General features: G+C 39.5%; 1 protein-coding gene across 3 annotated transcripts; it reads right to left on the reverse strand.

Annotated features, from left to right (window-relative positions):
• Positions 1-232: 232 nt before the first annotated feature.
• Positions 233-14,128, reverse strand: MMAA (metabolism of cobalamin associated A). Of its 3 annotated transcripts, none has more exons than XM_061584784.1 (7): positions 13,948-14,128; positions 11,449-11,920; positions 10,269-10,391; positions 9,214-9,384; positions 7,999-8,084; positions 7,163-7,312; positions 233-4,392 (listed from the first exon to the last, which is right to left on the reverse strand). In XM_061584784.1, exons 2-7 carry the CDS (start codon positions 11,882-11,884, stop codon positions 4,105-4,107), a joined length of 1,254 nt encoding a protein of 417 aa, XP_061440768.1. In that variant the 5' UTR covers positions 11,885-11,920; positions 13,948-14,128; the 3' UTR covers positions 233-4,104. The 3 variants fall into 3 exon arrangements, with proteins under 3 accessions (XP_061440768.1, XP_061440769.1, XP_061440770.1); XM_061584785.1 differs by lacking the exon at positions 13,948-14,128 and adding an exon at positions 12,452-13,009; XM_061584786.1 differs by lacking the exon at positions 13,948-14,128 and having other exon boundaries at positions 11,513-11,599.
• Positions 14,129-14,915: the final 787 nt, after the last annotated feature.

Raw genomic sequence — 14,915 nt, forward strand, 5'->3', positions numbered from 1 at the left:
GTAAACCCCCTCTGAATACCGCTTACCATGAAATCCCTATTCATAAGATCGCCTTAAGTCAGAATTGACTGAAGGCAGTCCATTTTTTTTTCAATTAATTTTTATTCAAATTTTCAAAACCAAAACAATACAAAAAGAAAAAACACAAATCAATAACTAATACAATAAAAAAAGAAAAAATATATAAAAATATTGACTTCCGATTTGTCGTAGTTCAGCTATAAATCTATAATATATAACAAGCCTGTCTCTTAATAGATTATAAAATCACCTTCCTCCAGCGGTTATCTTAATTGGTTTCAAATCTCATTAACATCATATCATTTTATTCTTCCACAAAAAGTCAAAGAGAAGTTTCCAATCCTTGAGATATATGTCCATCAATTTTTTTTCTAGATAAACATGTCAATTAATCCAACTCATCAAGTCTACTAAATCCAATAATTTCAAATCGCTCTTCTTCCATTATCCGTATTGGTTCCATCTTCCATCTTCCATCTTTACGCACCCCATAATCTTGCTGTCATAGTCATATAATAAGAGTCTGATAGGAATTTCCTTTATCACAGATATTTTCTTGCCATCAATTCCGAACGTATCACTGAAGTATTGTTGCAAAGCCGCATCTCTGTTCCTTTTTTACATGATACACTAGCACATCTCTTGAAGATTTTTCCATTGACACAAAACAGGGATTAATTCTGTTAACTTTCTCCATTTCAAGTTCCATCAAATCCTTCCAGTCCAGGAATTTTTTTGAACCGATAATATCTTTATCTCCAATCTCTTCAATTCCTTCAGGGACAGTGCTGAGTTCCAAACCGTAATATTTGTCTCCAGGATCCATCACAGCCAGGAAATCCAAATCTTTTTCCATGTCCATATTTAATCCAATCTCCGTAGTTTGAACCTTGCCTTTAATTTCTCTTTCATCCTTTTTTGGTTTTCCAGATCTATCTTTATTCTCCTTTCTCATAGAATCCTGAATTTCTTTCAGCTTCTGTCTCATTTCGTCAAATTCAATTCTCAACGCTTGACTATTATTTCTCAGTTCTTGTTTTATTGACTTAATCCCATTCATTAGTTTTGAAACATGTCTAAAGATAAAGTCCCTTCTTGTACATCCATGATCTTCTTAATTGTCATTCTTAAAGCCAAAGGAACAAAACTCCTTCAATTTTCAATGTCCCAAGCAAAGAGCAGTTTATTTCTTTATCCAGTTACAAAGGAGTTAATCTTGCAAACCAACTGGCGTCACACTCTAGACAGCCCTTATCTCTTATATGCCCAGAAGTGCAAAAACAGCTTTAGTTTACAGCGTCCAAATAACTAGTAGCAGAAAGAATGAGCAGATTCGTCAAAAAAAAAAGTAGATCAGAAAAAATAGTCCCAGACATATATTACACAAAAGTCTTATAAATCAAAAAGATTTTTCTTTTCTCTTCCAATCAGAAACCCCTCATCCGTTGTAATCTTTATAATGCTATTTTCCATGTCAGCTTTTTGCAATAAAAAAAAGATAGGCTATTTTTATTTTCTTCCCCCTTAGTTCCGTGAGTAAAAGAGAAGGAAAGTTTTGACTCATCCAGGTTTTCTTAATTGCTGGTTCTTTGACAAATCTCTTTAGCTGTATAGATAAGTAATAAGCGTAGACAGGAGAATGCTTGCCTGTTAGTCCGTTTTTCTTTAAAGAAAAAAAAAACGGGTCACTTATTCAGCTGAGCTAGCTAGAAATCCTCGCTCCGTCCAAGCTGCTGGAAGACCTTCTTTCACAGACAATTCTGACAAATTCCAGTCTCCAACAATCACAACAAAGCTGTGTGGGAAATCTCACGTTTCTTCCTTATCCGGAAGAAATTATCCCCAGTCAAAAAAGACCCTTCTGACTGGATTTAAAACTGAAAAAGTTTCATCCAAGACGGGAGCCCGTCTCAGAGGCTGCACAGGCGGAGGGATCCTCCTGGGAAGTCTGAAGGCAAGCTCTAACTGAGTTATTGCAGACTATACTTCTTTACATTTCATCACCATCTAAATACCATTTTCCCTACTTTACACCCATGTGCCTATACCTGCCCACTGAGGACAACATGCTGCTGGTGGACTCTATTCTACAGTAGCTTAGTGCCACATTAAACATGTTTAAGGGACAACAGGAGCCTTTGTTGCTTATGCTGCAGCAGAGGAATATATCTGCTGCTCTGGAGCTTGCTCCCCCAACATGGTTATCTATCCCTTTGATATTCAAAGTTTTTTAAAATCTGCAATACTCTGCTTGCTTGAATCTATCAATGGAAGATGATTAGTTCAGGCTGTAACTGCCAACAAGACTTTGTTTTTAAGTGATTGTATCAAAATCCTTATACAAAGTTGTACTTAAGTTGTGCCTCAATTTCTAGAAAATCAGCACTTCTTTCCATAACAAAAAGGTGGCTGAACATTCTGGCACTTTTATTTATTTACTGAATTTATTAGTTGCCCATCTGGGAGGTTGTCCAACCACTCTGGGTGACGTACAGCCAAGAATATACAATTACATTAAACAGTAATATAAAAACATTAACAGATTAAAATCACAACCAATCTCCAAGATATTGGCTACATTTGGACATAATTTAGTTTCACATGAACAAAACAAAGCAAAACTTGGGCTCACACACTCCCCCTACCATAGCACGGCTATGAGTTTGGACAGCTTGTTACGTTGTTTGAACTGAAACTATGATTTGTCCCCAACACACCATAGTGCAACTTAATGAACTAAAATGGTATTGAGCAAAATAGTTTTGAAATGTTTAAGAAACAGAATTAAATGAACTTCAAGGTAGGGCTCTCAGACAAGTCACAACAGCACACAACTTTGATTTTATTGTGTCATTTCTGTTGTTCCATCCCCAAAAGAAAAAAAACTGGGTTCCTTTTCAACAGATTACCTGGCTACATTTTCACAAAAGTGTTCTACTGACTTTAGTTTTAAAAAAAGTAAAATAAAAATTAACCAATAATTTAGAACTTGGCTTTCTCTTTTTTTAAGAGCGCCTTGTTTACCTTAGCACAGCATGAAAAAGACGAGTCCAAATTAAAATAAATGTGCAAAGCAAGATGGGAGGAGAAATAACTATTCCCTATACGAGCAAGGAATTAGAAAGGGAAAGTGTATATGGCAGTTCTACAGAAATAAGGAAGCAATATGCAGAAGGGCTTGACATATTAAAGGCTACCCGAGCTTGTATTACAGGAAGTAATGGACTTACAAAAGACCAGTGTAGATTAGATATACAGGGGGAGAAAACTTCCTAATAAGAGCAACACTGACCATATAACAGCCAGACAATGGATCATTCAAGCTGCGCATTTAAGAGAAAAATCAGATTATGTGGGTGTAGTACAGCAGTAGTAAAATAGCAGGAATGTGGTGTACTTTAGAGCAGTTTCTTTTCTAGTGGAAGCTCATCATTAGCTTGCATTGTTTTCTCCTCCAAGGTCTTTGTACTATGTCTCCTTTTTTATAATTAAATCAAGCCATTGTCCCATGAAGTCTTGGCATTAAAACATGCCAGCTGGCACAACCTTAGAATTATCACAAGAATTAGGGTCACCATGCATACAACATACAAAGCCTGATCCAGCACAAAGTATTTCTCTCCTGTTGTACACACACAGATCTCAACCACGATCTTTTAATTCATATAACCTTAGAGGTGCTGTGTAAACAGAATTAAGCTCTTCTGAATTAAAGCGAAAACAACAACACCAAAGTGTAATTTGCTCTACCATTTTAACTGTAAATTGGAATTAATACAGTTCAAACAGCTGGAAGGTTCTACCAATGAAGATGATGGGGCAAATACTGATCATGGAGGCAAGACATGACTGTGTTCATTGTCAGTATTCTAGTATTTCCTACAGATTACACAGAAATTGCAACTGACAGTACTACAGCTGCATGAGGCCCTTGTGTACCATCACAACTGCAAACCTATTCTGTAAATAAATAGGATTGATGTCCATTTAGAGCCAGGTTAAATCTGCAAATTGACTGAAGAAAAACAATTCAAGCCTTAGAAAGTTGTCTGTAATATACATGTATTTGATATCAATTACGTGTTACGGTCTTTCTTTAAAAGCTTTAAGCAGTAGGTCTGCAGCCAGCCCTGGAGAAAGAATCCCACTGACAACCTTTTCTTCCAAAAGTGGAATCTGATCTCTCACTGCCAAGTGACTCCGGAAATAATCCAGCATGCTTTCTTGGATTACATTCCACATCCACACTTTTTGCTGTCTCCTCCGTTTGGCAACCAACTCGCCGCTTGTAAGCATAAGGTTTCGGAATTCTGTCATCTTATCCCATATATCAGAGATGCCTTCTCCAGTATTGGCAGAGATTCGTATTACCTATCAAATTGAGACCATACACACAGATGTTTTTAAGATATAGAACAAATTAAGGCTACCAGGTTGACCAAAACACGAGTTCTCAATTACTTAAGAGCTACCTTTAAACTTTTTAAGACAATACAAAGACCCTGAGAACCCAATACTCAATGCTATACATCTAAGAAAGTTTTTAAACCAAGGCACCTGCATTAGACAGGCCAAGTTAGACAAGTTTGTTACCGGTAAGATAGCTTTATATGCCCCAAGCAAGAACGTTATGGGTGACTTTTTTTCAAACTAGCAGTGTTGACTGCCAAGGGATTTTTAATCTAAATGATTTGGGGAACTTTACAAGATTTATATCTTTAACTTACTCTTAAGGTTGTCCTGTTTGTGTTTTGAGAGTTACATTGTAATGGCCATTGGCTACAAACAATATAAATCTGACCGACTGATTACCTATCTTGGGACAGACTTTAGAACCCAATGTAATAGCATCAAGCGATAAGTCAATTTTCCCTTCTCCATTCCCAATACACAATGTAAACTACTGCTGCTATTTTTAAAATTACCTGGGTGAGCCCTTGAAGACTGTCTGAAAATATCAACCGATCCAAAATATGGTTGTCTAACTCTTGATGTATAGGCAGTTATGAGCATATGATACCTATTCTGAGTAGCTGTATTGGTTACCAGTTTTTCCAGGCTCCGTTCAAGGTGCTACCCTCGAACAATCAGGCTTTACCATCATTTTTAAGAGTCCTTTTTTTGCAGTAGCCCTTACGACGTGGAATTCCCTCAAGACGTTCAAACGGCATTAGCTCATCACCTTTTAAATGTAATATTTCCCATATTTATTCCACTGACTTCTTGGAAGTTGATTTATTGTCCTTTGTTTAAATTGTCTTCTGCTGCTCTTACTTTTAGTTGTTAGTTATGCTACCTTTATAGTTTTAGATTTAGGTAAATGTAAGTAAGATGTAAAGAGATGGTTGGAAAGATACATTGAAGGTAAAAAACCAATGGACAGGACATTAGTGTAAAGAGTGTTTGGAGTTACAGTAGATAAGTTACTACAATGTTAGCAACGGGGATAGATTAATATTGTTATCATTAATAGAAATATAGATGTTAATATTCCCCTGACAAGTCACATAAGTACTTTGTGGTATTTTTTTATTGACCAGTGGTATACACTTTCTTTAAATAAAATAAATGAAATTTCAACAATTATGTGCACAAACCTGGAGCAAGAGTTAAACCAAAGCATGTAACTTCTGGAAGAGAAAAGCTTTCAACATTTAGGGACACCAACGTAAATTTAAAAACTTTGTATGCACACATATATCATGGAAATGCTTATTAGTTATAGGACTGTCACATGAAAATAAGAACAGCCTGCTGGATCAGACCAGTGGCCCATCTAGTCCATCATCCTATTCTCACGGTAGACAACCAGATGCCTATGGGAAGCACACAGGCAGGACCTGAACGCCAACACCATTCTCCACTCTTGCTTCCAGCAACTAGAATTCAGACACATAGTGCCTCTGACAGTGGAGATAGAACACAGCCATCAGAGTTAATAGGCATTAATAGCCTTTTCCTCCATAAATTTGTCTAATCCTCTTTTAAAGCCATCCAAGTTGGTGGCCATCACTGCCTCTCGTGGGAACAAATTCCGTAGTTTTATATGCTGCATGAAGTACATTTTTTTGCCTATCCTGAATCTTCCAACATTCAGCTTCTTTGGATGTCCACGAGTTCTAGTGTTATGAGAGAGGGAGAAAAATGTAACTTTCTTCATGCGTACCATGAAGAATTTTATACACTTCTATCATATCACCTCTTACACGCTTTTCTCTAAACTAAAAACCTAAAATGTTGTAACCTTTCCTTATAGGAGAGTTGCTCCATCCTCTTTATCATTCTGATTGTCCTTTTCTGAACCTTTTCCAATTCTATAATATCCATTTTGAGGCAAGGCAACCAGAACTGTACACAGTATTCTAAGTGTGGTCGCACCATCGCTTCATATGACTGCATTATAACAGCAAGTTTTATTTTCAGCCCCTTTCTTGATGACCCCTAGCATGACATTCACCTTTTTCACAGCTGTCATGCACAGCTGCTGGATCAACATCTTCACTGATCAATCCGCTATCAATGAAAGGTCTCATTCCTGGTAAGTCACTGCCAATTCAGACCCCATGAATGTACAGAGGAAATGAAGTGGGGTTTTTTGCCCAAATATGCATCACTTTACACTTGCTTAAATTGAATTGCACTTGCCATTTTACTACCCATTCACCTAGTTTGGAAAGACCCTTTTGGAGCTCTTCTCAATCCCTTTTTTTTTAAACCACCCTGTACAATTTAGTATCATCAGCAAACTTCACTGCCACTTCACCACTCACCCCTAACTCTAGATCGTTTATGAACAAGTTAAAAAGCACGGGTCCCAATACCGATCCTTGGGGGATTCCATTTACTACATCCCCCATTGGGAGAACTGTCCATTTATTCCTACTCTCTGCTTTCTGTTTTCTAGCTAGTTCCTGATCCTCAAGAGGATCTCCCCTCTCATTCCATGACTGCTAAGCTTGCTCAGGAGGAGTCTTTGGTGAGGCATCAAATATGGAAGAAAATTTTATTAGTACTTGGAGAACCAGGCAGTTAAAAGCTACTACTTTGCCAGCTATAGTAATTTCTATAGTATTATGTTCTCTCATCTGTGTCTCATATTTTTCCTGACTGAAGAGGAAAATATTATTTTGTATTTACCAACCTTTGGCCTCCAAACCTTTGAGCGAGTACGGAGCAATTTCAGAGCACTGACATACTCTGCTTGAATTCGTCTTGCTGGCACAACTAGATCGCCATCAGCTTTGGTTACAGCAACAAGATCTGCCATCTCAATTATACCTCGCTTGATACCCTGAGCAGAACAAGCAAAAGAATAATGGAAATCTCAGAGGCATTGATTGTAACCAGTTAACATCTCCTTCAAACACCCATAGAGCATATTGAAACAGAGCAACTAGCTTTTTAGTTGCCCTTTCCAATAAAGCTCCCAGTACCAGATAATTGAAGACAGGTTGCACAAATCTTCATGAGCTTTTAAAAGGACTTTCTGATTCTTGAGACCACTGAGTTCAGATATCTAATATGAAACAAACACATATGCAGGTGCATAGAGGTATCTGATGGTAAAACAATTAATACTAATGCATGCCAGCAAAGGGTTCCAAAAACAGTAAAAGTCATTGTTTAAAAGCCATACTAGATTTGGACCTTGTGGAAACCTCAGCCATAGACAGATATAACTCTTAGCCTGAGTTGTATAACAAGAGTTTCCTATCTTCACAGGGTTATTCTAAGGACAAGCAAAGTAAATCTGGGAAGCACTCTGCATACTTATTGCCCATTTCAAACTGTATTATAATGGTTTTTCAGAGGCACAAAGGTTACCCCATCCCCTCTTCAAACTAGCAAATCTTGTAAAAATTGACTAATATTTTGTTGGTTGGTTCTGGGAGGCCAGGATGATTGAGGATACCTTTGGATGCCTTCTATGGTTATGGTATGTGAAGCTTAGACCTTTGCCAAATGCAGCATCAGTACCTGCAACTCATCACCTCCTGCTGGTGGCAGCAGCAATACAAACATATCAACCATATCAGCAACAGCAAACTCCGACTGACCCACACCTGAGGATCAAGAGCAGAAATTGACCACTCACTTTGGAGATACAAGGACAATTAAAAAAAACAGGTTAACAGACACTACCGGAAGATTGGGGGAGAGCATCCAAGAGACTTCAGCAATTGAGACTTATGGGAAGGGCAATTAAATAAACTTCTGAGCTCACATCCCAAAACGTCCATGCTTCTTAAGAATGGGAAGAAGTCAATTCACATTATGATGGTAGGCTGTATTAAATTCACTCTCGCCTAGGCCAAGTAATTATTATCCCCTCACAAACACCCAAGTGGCAAACTGTATCTGCCAAATATAGTTAGGGAAGACATCCTCCCTAAAACACATATGCAGGCTCAGTTTCACTGCATTGTCTTGATGGAGCACTATAGTTCCAGTTTCTCTAGCAATGTGTTATCACAGGCATAAGGAGCCTCTGGCCTACAGGTCGAATCAGGCCTGACAGGCTGTTTTGGCCAAGCTACTCTGACTTGCTTTACGTAATATGTCAGGTGTAAGGCAGGTAAAGGTGGGGCTTCAACAAAAGCAGTTTTGCAGGTACCACTGATCAGAAGTACAGTGCTTCCCAAGTGCCAACTGTCAGCTGCTTGTTGGTGCTTGGGAACCACTGCACACTTTTTTGTGTTCAAAACCACACAGGCAGACAGGTCACCTGATGTCATTGTGATGTCAGATGATTATCAGGTGGGCAACTCCACCCACCTGCCAAATGTGACCTGTTGTTAACAGGCCCACCAGCCAGATCCAGTTCCCTACCAGTTTTATCACAAAGCAGCACTGATTCAGCTGCACGTAAGACTTGGATTCTCTCCCTCTTCTAAGCTCAGTGTGTCACAACCCAAAGCAGAACCACTGTGCTATGTTGTGTAGTGGTTAGAATGTCAGACTGGGAATTGGGAGACCAAGCTTGCCCACAAAGCTCATTGGGTGACCTTGAGCCAGTCACTGTCTCTCACCTAGCCTACCTCACAGAGTTGTGAGGATAAAACCGGGGGGGGGGAGCCATGTTTCTACATTACCTTGAGCTCCTTGAAAGTAATAAACTATTAATATGTAATAAAATAAATAATGAAAGAAACATGCTGTGGATTGCATAGAATGGAAGAAAGTTTCACTGACCTACTGTTTCTACAAGAACAATGTCATAGCCTCCTCCTTCACACAGCAGAATGGCTTCATTTGTGGTCCGTGTCACACCACCCAGCGTTCCTCTGGTTGGAGAGGGCCTGATGTAAGCATTCATATCTCTCGACAACTCAGTCATTCGTGTTTTATCACCCAAGAGTGAGCCTTAGGCATTGAACAAAAGAGTTTCATAACAGTTTAGCCATTCAAGACTTTTAATCATGTCACAATTAAAGAGGCTTATTCTGTTGAGAACTAGGTTGCAAATTATAGCCCTTCAGCAAGTTCTACTTGTACAAAGGTCCTCTACCAAATGTGGGGTAATTTTCTCTCCCCCAGTAGTCCTCGCACCCCATCCCATAGTGTTCATCATCCCCCCCCAAAAAACAACCCCCAGAGAGGCTTTTTCAGGGGAGGGGAAGCTGCAGGGGGGAGGGATGGGAATGTCTCCTTTTGCAAACTGCCTTCTGTTCATGGTCCTTGGGCTTCAAGCTAGTTATTTATACTGTCGATTAATCTTACATCTGTGTTCAAATTTTGCTACCACTCTTGCTGAGCTTTCAAGATGGAGCACAGAGCAAAATTAACTCACTCAGAAGTCCTACCATTTTTAACAGAGCTTACTCTAGTAGCCCAAATCTGGTCCCTGCAACTAGCAAAGTAAGGAGATAAGAGATAAGTACAGGCATACCCCGCTTAACATCACTTCACTTAACGTCGCCTTGCTATAATGTACATGCTCCATATGCCTGTATTTCTCCAGAAACGCAGCGCAGCAGCAGAGGCTTTAGAGCGCGGGGGTGGAAAGAGACGCGATCACGCCACCGCAAATCAGCTGGGAGGTGCAATCGCAATCAGCTGAGAGGAGCGGCAGCGCAGCAGCAGAGGCTTTAGCGCAGGGCTTTGAGGCTCCGCATGAAGGAGAGATAAAAAAAGTTTTAAAAGGTAGTGCTTCACTTTAAGGACATTTTCAGTTTACGTACTCGCTCTGGTCCCATTGAGTACGTTAATGCGAGGTATTACTGTAATGCTTTCATAGACATACTCACCACCACTAGTGCTAGAGGAAGGGTCCACTGCCAGGACAGATACTTTGTGTCCTCTTTCAGTAAGCATTTTCCCAAAGCATTCAATAAATGTTGATTTTCCTGCGCCAGGAGGTCCAGATAATCCTAAATAGTATAAAAGTCCTTGACTCTAGCACAACATACTGTCACATCTATTTTAGTGCAAAGCTGTCTACCCACAAACCTGAACACTACATGCTACTGGTGAGGCCCTCCTGGTGGTATCAATGGTTACGGAACCTCAACAGGTAGCGACCAGGGGAAGAGCTTTCAGTGTGGTGTCACCTCTTACGTGGAACCACCTTCTCTCCAAACTCAGGCAGATACCATCATTGATGACATTCTGGCACCTCTTACAAATATATTTGTGTACTGAGGTAATTGTGGGCATCTTATTGCAGTATAAGATTTAATGTATTCTTACCCAATTTCAGTTGCATCTATTTTATATTATATTATGTTTTTTATTACCATACTCAAGATTGATGTGGAAGGTGGTATAAGAATGTTCTAAATGATGACTAAAATAAAAGTGACCAAACTAAACCTTGCTGGTATGCTTTGACCTAAACCTAGTAGTCATACCTGCGATCAATCATCTATGCTCTGTTCTTTCCTCTCAGGTTACAAATGTCCTCATAATCTTACCAAATAATGTACATTTAGATTTTTTTTAAAAAAAGATAATTAACATTCTACATGGCATCTTTATCAGAAAGGAATCTCTTACTCCTATAGCAGCTCACTTTTTTCCTACCCTACAGGCAGTTAATGTTATATACAACTATGTTTCATACCACTTAAAATATATTACTTTTGCTGCAATTAACAACAACAACTAGCACACTAACTGTTAGCAGAACATTCAGAAAAATGCAACCGTTCATAGGGCACGATTTGGGTGGCACTTTCAAGTAACAGGCCTTTAGGGGATGACATTCTCTTAACTAGATATAGTCCACAGGGGACAAGTTTTACAACAGAGGCATTCAGCAATGCAAAAATATTATAGTGCAAAATAGCACAATCGATCATAATCTAATAGGTTACAATCCCTCTGTAACTTGAGAATTAAATAAACTATATTTCCTTAACAACTGGCAAGTGGAGACGTTTTAAATCATCAAAATAGCAATAATCACGCAAACAAAAGAGAACTGACCCACTCTAAAGGCTAGTGGCTTTCCTTTATTTAACTGCTCTTGTTCTCTGTGGTAGGATAGTACCTTCTGAAGGAGCACCTGCGCAATCTCCTTTTTCCTACTGTTTGTGGATTCTATAAGAGTAATGGCTTCTGCCAAGCAGGCTCGGTGACCCTGGATTAGTCCATTGTACAGCTTGTCTAGAAGTCTTTGCTCCTGCCCAGAGAGCTCCCGTGATTGCTGTTCCAATAGTGCTGGATAACGGAGGCCAGTCTTCAAGCTCTTTAAAGATATCATCCTCCTTGAACAATACTGTTGTAATGAATTAAGTTGTTGGCCATACAGAAAAGCAAATCCAGGGCTGGACCTCCAGCAGAAACTGTTCAGAATATTAGGAAACCTTCTGGGAAGAAAACGGTAGAGAGGAAATCGCAGCAGCAGTGATGATCCATTCATCTTGTCTTGATTCAGCAAAATCTGTTTTTAGACAGCCTAAGAGGAACAGAAAAATGCTTGATACTTCCACATTTTCCCAGGCTTTGTGAAGCACATTTGCAGCAGAGAAGAGGTATGTAGGGAAAGGGTATAACATCCCTTTGACTTACCTCTCACTATATGCGACATACCTAGGCCCTTACAGAAGTCAAATGTCAGAAGAACCTTAGTGGTATAGATCTCCATTTTATAACAGCCTTGCATTTCAGCACTCAAGTGATAGCCGTAGGTAATAAGGACTTCCATGCACAGGAGTGTACAGAACCAGATGCAGGTAAGTGGGTGGGCTGGTAAAGGGACATAGCACTCCATTCCTCCTCTGGCTTAGTCAGAAAAGTAGCAGACTGCTAAGAGGAGAGATGGAGTTCTCCCTTCTGCCAGCCCCTAGCAGGCTAACTTTTTTTTTGTTACAGTCTAGTAGCTTTTGTGGGCTTTGTTTACAAGGCTGTTTTAATTTTACATTTTTTCCCTTGGTTTCTACCACCCCACTCATGGTCTAGAACTTCAACTCCCCATACCAGAACTTACCTCTCAACCGGCAGGTTTTCCAAATCATATAGATCAGTTCTGCCTCAATTTCTGAACTACTAGCAATTTAGGACAAAGCTAGATGAAACTTGGCCTCTTAACTGAACATAAGCAAAAAACCAGAACAGTAGGAAGTTACAAATTAAGTTTTCCACAACACTCCCTCATAAAGGAGCCACAGGTTATTGTCTCCGTTGAGGTGAACTTTAAACTGAAAGTTAAAGTACTCTCCATTTGAACAGCCCTAACATTTCCAGAAGTATCTGGCTAGCCACTGTGGGAACAGGATAGTGACTGGAGTAGAGAGGCCTTTGGTCTGAACCTATGGGGCTTCTCATGTTCTCAGAGTGACTGAACACCCAAACTTGGGGATCTAATGGATGCTTCCCATTACATCATGATACATGAAGTTCTACAAGAAACCAGTAGCATTATGTACACAGAGGGCTCTTCCCCACATTCACATGTCATAGATGTACATATTAGTTCCATCTTCCAAGTCCGATTGGTTCTCAAATTCCAGTGAAATATTCTAACAGTACAATAATTCCTCTTATTTATCCCTCAGAAAAATATTTCAGGTCAAAATGCTTATTTGGAAAAAAAAATCTATTACTGCAAAGAAGTATTTAGAAACAAAGTGTAAGGATTCTAAAACAACTGAACATTCCAACACACATTTCAGCATAGACACACATATGCAGGCATTTATCTGCTAAGCAGGCACATCAAAAGGTAATACGACACACACAAATAATGGTGCTAAATCATTTTTAAGAAGAAAAATATAGATCAGCAAGGGCTTGTTCAGTTAACTACACATCTACCTGGCCCTGTAAACAAGATTTCTTGCATAACTTATTGTTAGGTGCAGTTCCAAAGTAGACTAAAATTCACATTTAGGCACCAGTTAAAAAAAAAAGTATTTCCCCAACACCCAATAGCCCAGGATCTGAGCACCCACAACTCCTACAGCCCTCAGAAGAACTTACATTTTAGTGTCCTTTTGAAAAACATAAACAAAGCTATCCTGGGTTCCAAGTATAGGCATTCCAACATTATCATAGTCCAGCAAAATTAATTATAGTTTAATTCTATTTGCCAGGGTTGGGGAGGAGAGATAAGAGAAGCCTTGCATTCTCTTTCAAATACACTCTCCCAAACTATGTAACGCTAAAGTAGATAAATAATACAGATAACTATTTTAAATATATATATACACTTCCAACATGTTTACTCAGAATTCCCACTGTCACTCCAAGATAAGTGTGCATAGAATTACATCACAAATCACAGCAAAACCTACCCTGCAGCATACTGCATTAATATCTATGTGGGGCTTCCTCTAGTCTAGTCCTACTGAAATTTTATTTCTACCAGAGATTATTTACATTCCAAACACAGTGAAAGGCCAGAACGCTGTTTCCAGTTAGTAAGAGAGCAATAGATACCGACGAAGCCTAGTACTGCTAGGTACCGTACATAAAACTACCCACCCTGTCCAGCTGAAATTCACGCGGACGTTGCATGGACAAACGCGCTCCTCTCCCACACATATGCACCACAACAAGGAAATGACCTACACCGCTCCGAACCATTTACATCCGGGATACGCCAGAGGACGCAAACCGACACGCAACTTGAACCACAACCTAGTCTAACCCCTGCCCCAATTGCCTTGTAACAATTGTCTATAACTGCGCCTGCGTGGAAGCCCGGCAGCTGCGACCGGAGAGAGGAGAAGGGGGGGGCTGCATGGGTTCCACGCACGCGCAGTCGAAGGCAGCACTTTCCATTGTGGGTTGTACGATGCCCATAGACCTAAAAAAAGAGTTAGAGGAGTTACTTTGTTGGTAGCCCCGATTTCTCAGTGTTTATGTATGTGTTTTGATTTTAATCCTTGACTGCCTCTCGTTACAGTGGGAATGACAATGTCTCCTTCTACCCCACAAAAGGTAGAAGGGGCTGTTTTGTGTTCGTTTCTTAGTTTTAAAAATTTGCCCTGCACTGCTTCTTGTAGGGAGAAAAAAAAACCCTGCCATTCCATGTTGCAGATGGAGGGAGGGTAAAATTTAAGATTTTATGCCCGTATTGCAGTGGAAGGACTGAGAGAGTGATTTACAACAATCCTGCAGTGTAGTACAGTGTTGTTATCTTCATATTCGGGATAGTGGTTGGAGATTAAAGTTGACTGACCTCTGATAGCCCTTAAAAATAATGTAATCCACTGTTAATATCTTGTAAGAGCAGTAGGGAGATGAATGGTTTAAAACAACTCCGTATATCGCTGTTAATATTTACATATTGCAATGGGGGGCGTTAAATATCTCATTTCAGGTGGGGGCTAAATATATAGATATTTGAAGTTAACTCATTTTGCTAAGTTAGAAATGCTGACCCTGTGCATGGATGTGAGAGTGAAGACAGGCATACATTCTGTGGTGAAAGTGCTTGGCCTCCAAAT

Source organism: Rhineura floridana, chromosome 9 (assembly GCF_030035675.1).
Source record: "Rhineura floridana isolate rRhiFlo1 chromosome 9, rRhiFlo1.hap2, whole genome shotgun sequence".
Lineage (NCBI taxonomy): Eukaryota > Metazoa > Chordata > Lepidosauria > Squamata > Rhineuridae > Rhineura > Rhineura floridana.

Coding starts and splice junctions, on each gene's coding strand:
- MMAA (XM_061584784.1), bottom strand. CDS start 11,884: ATGAATGGATCATCACTGCTGCTGCGATTTCCTCTCTACCGTTTTCTT. Junction 8,085..9,213: donor TGTTCTTGTAGAAACAGTAG/GTCAGTGAAACT, acceptor CTTGATCCTCAG/GTGTGGGTCAGTCGGAGTTT. Junction 4,393..7,162: donor CAAAGGTTTGGAGGCCAAAG/GTTGGTAAATAC, acceptor TCAATTTGATAG/GTAATACGAATCTCTGCCAA.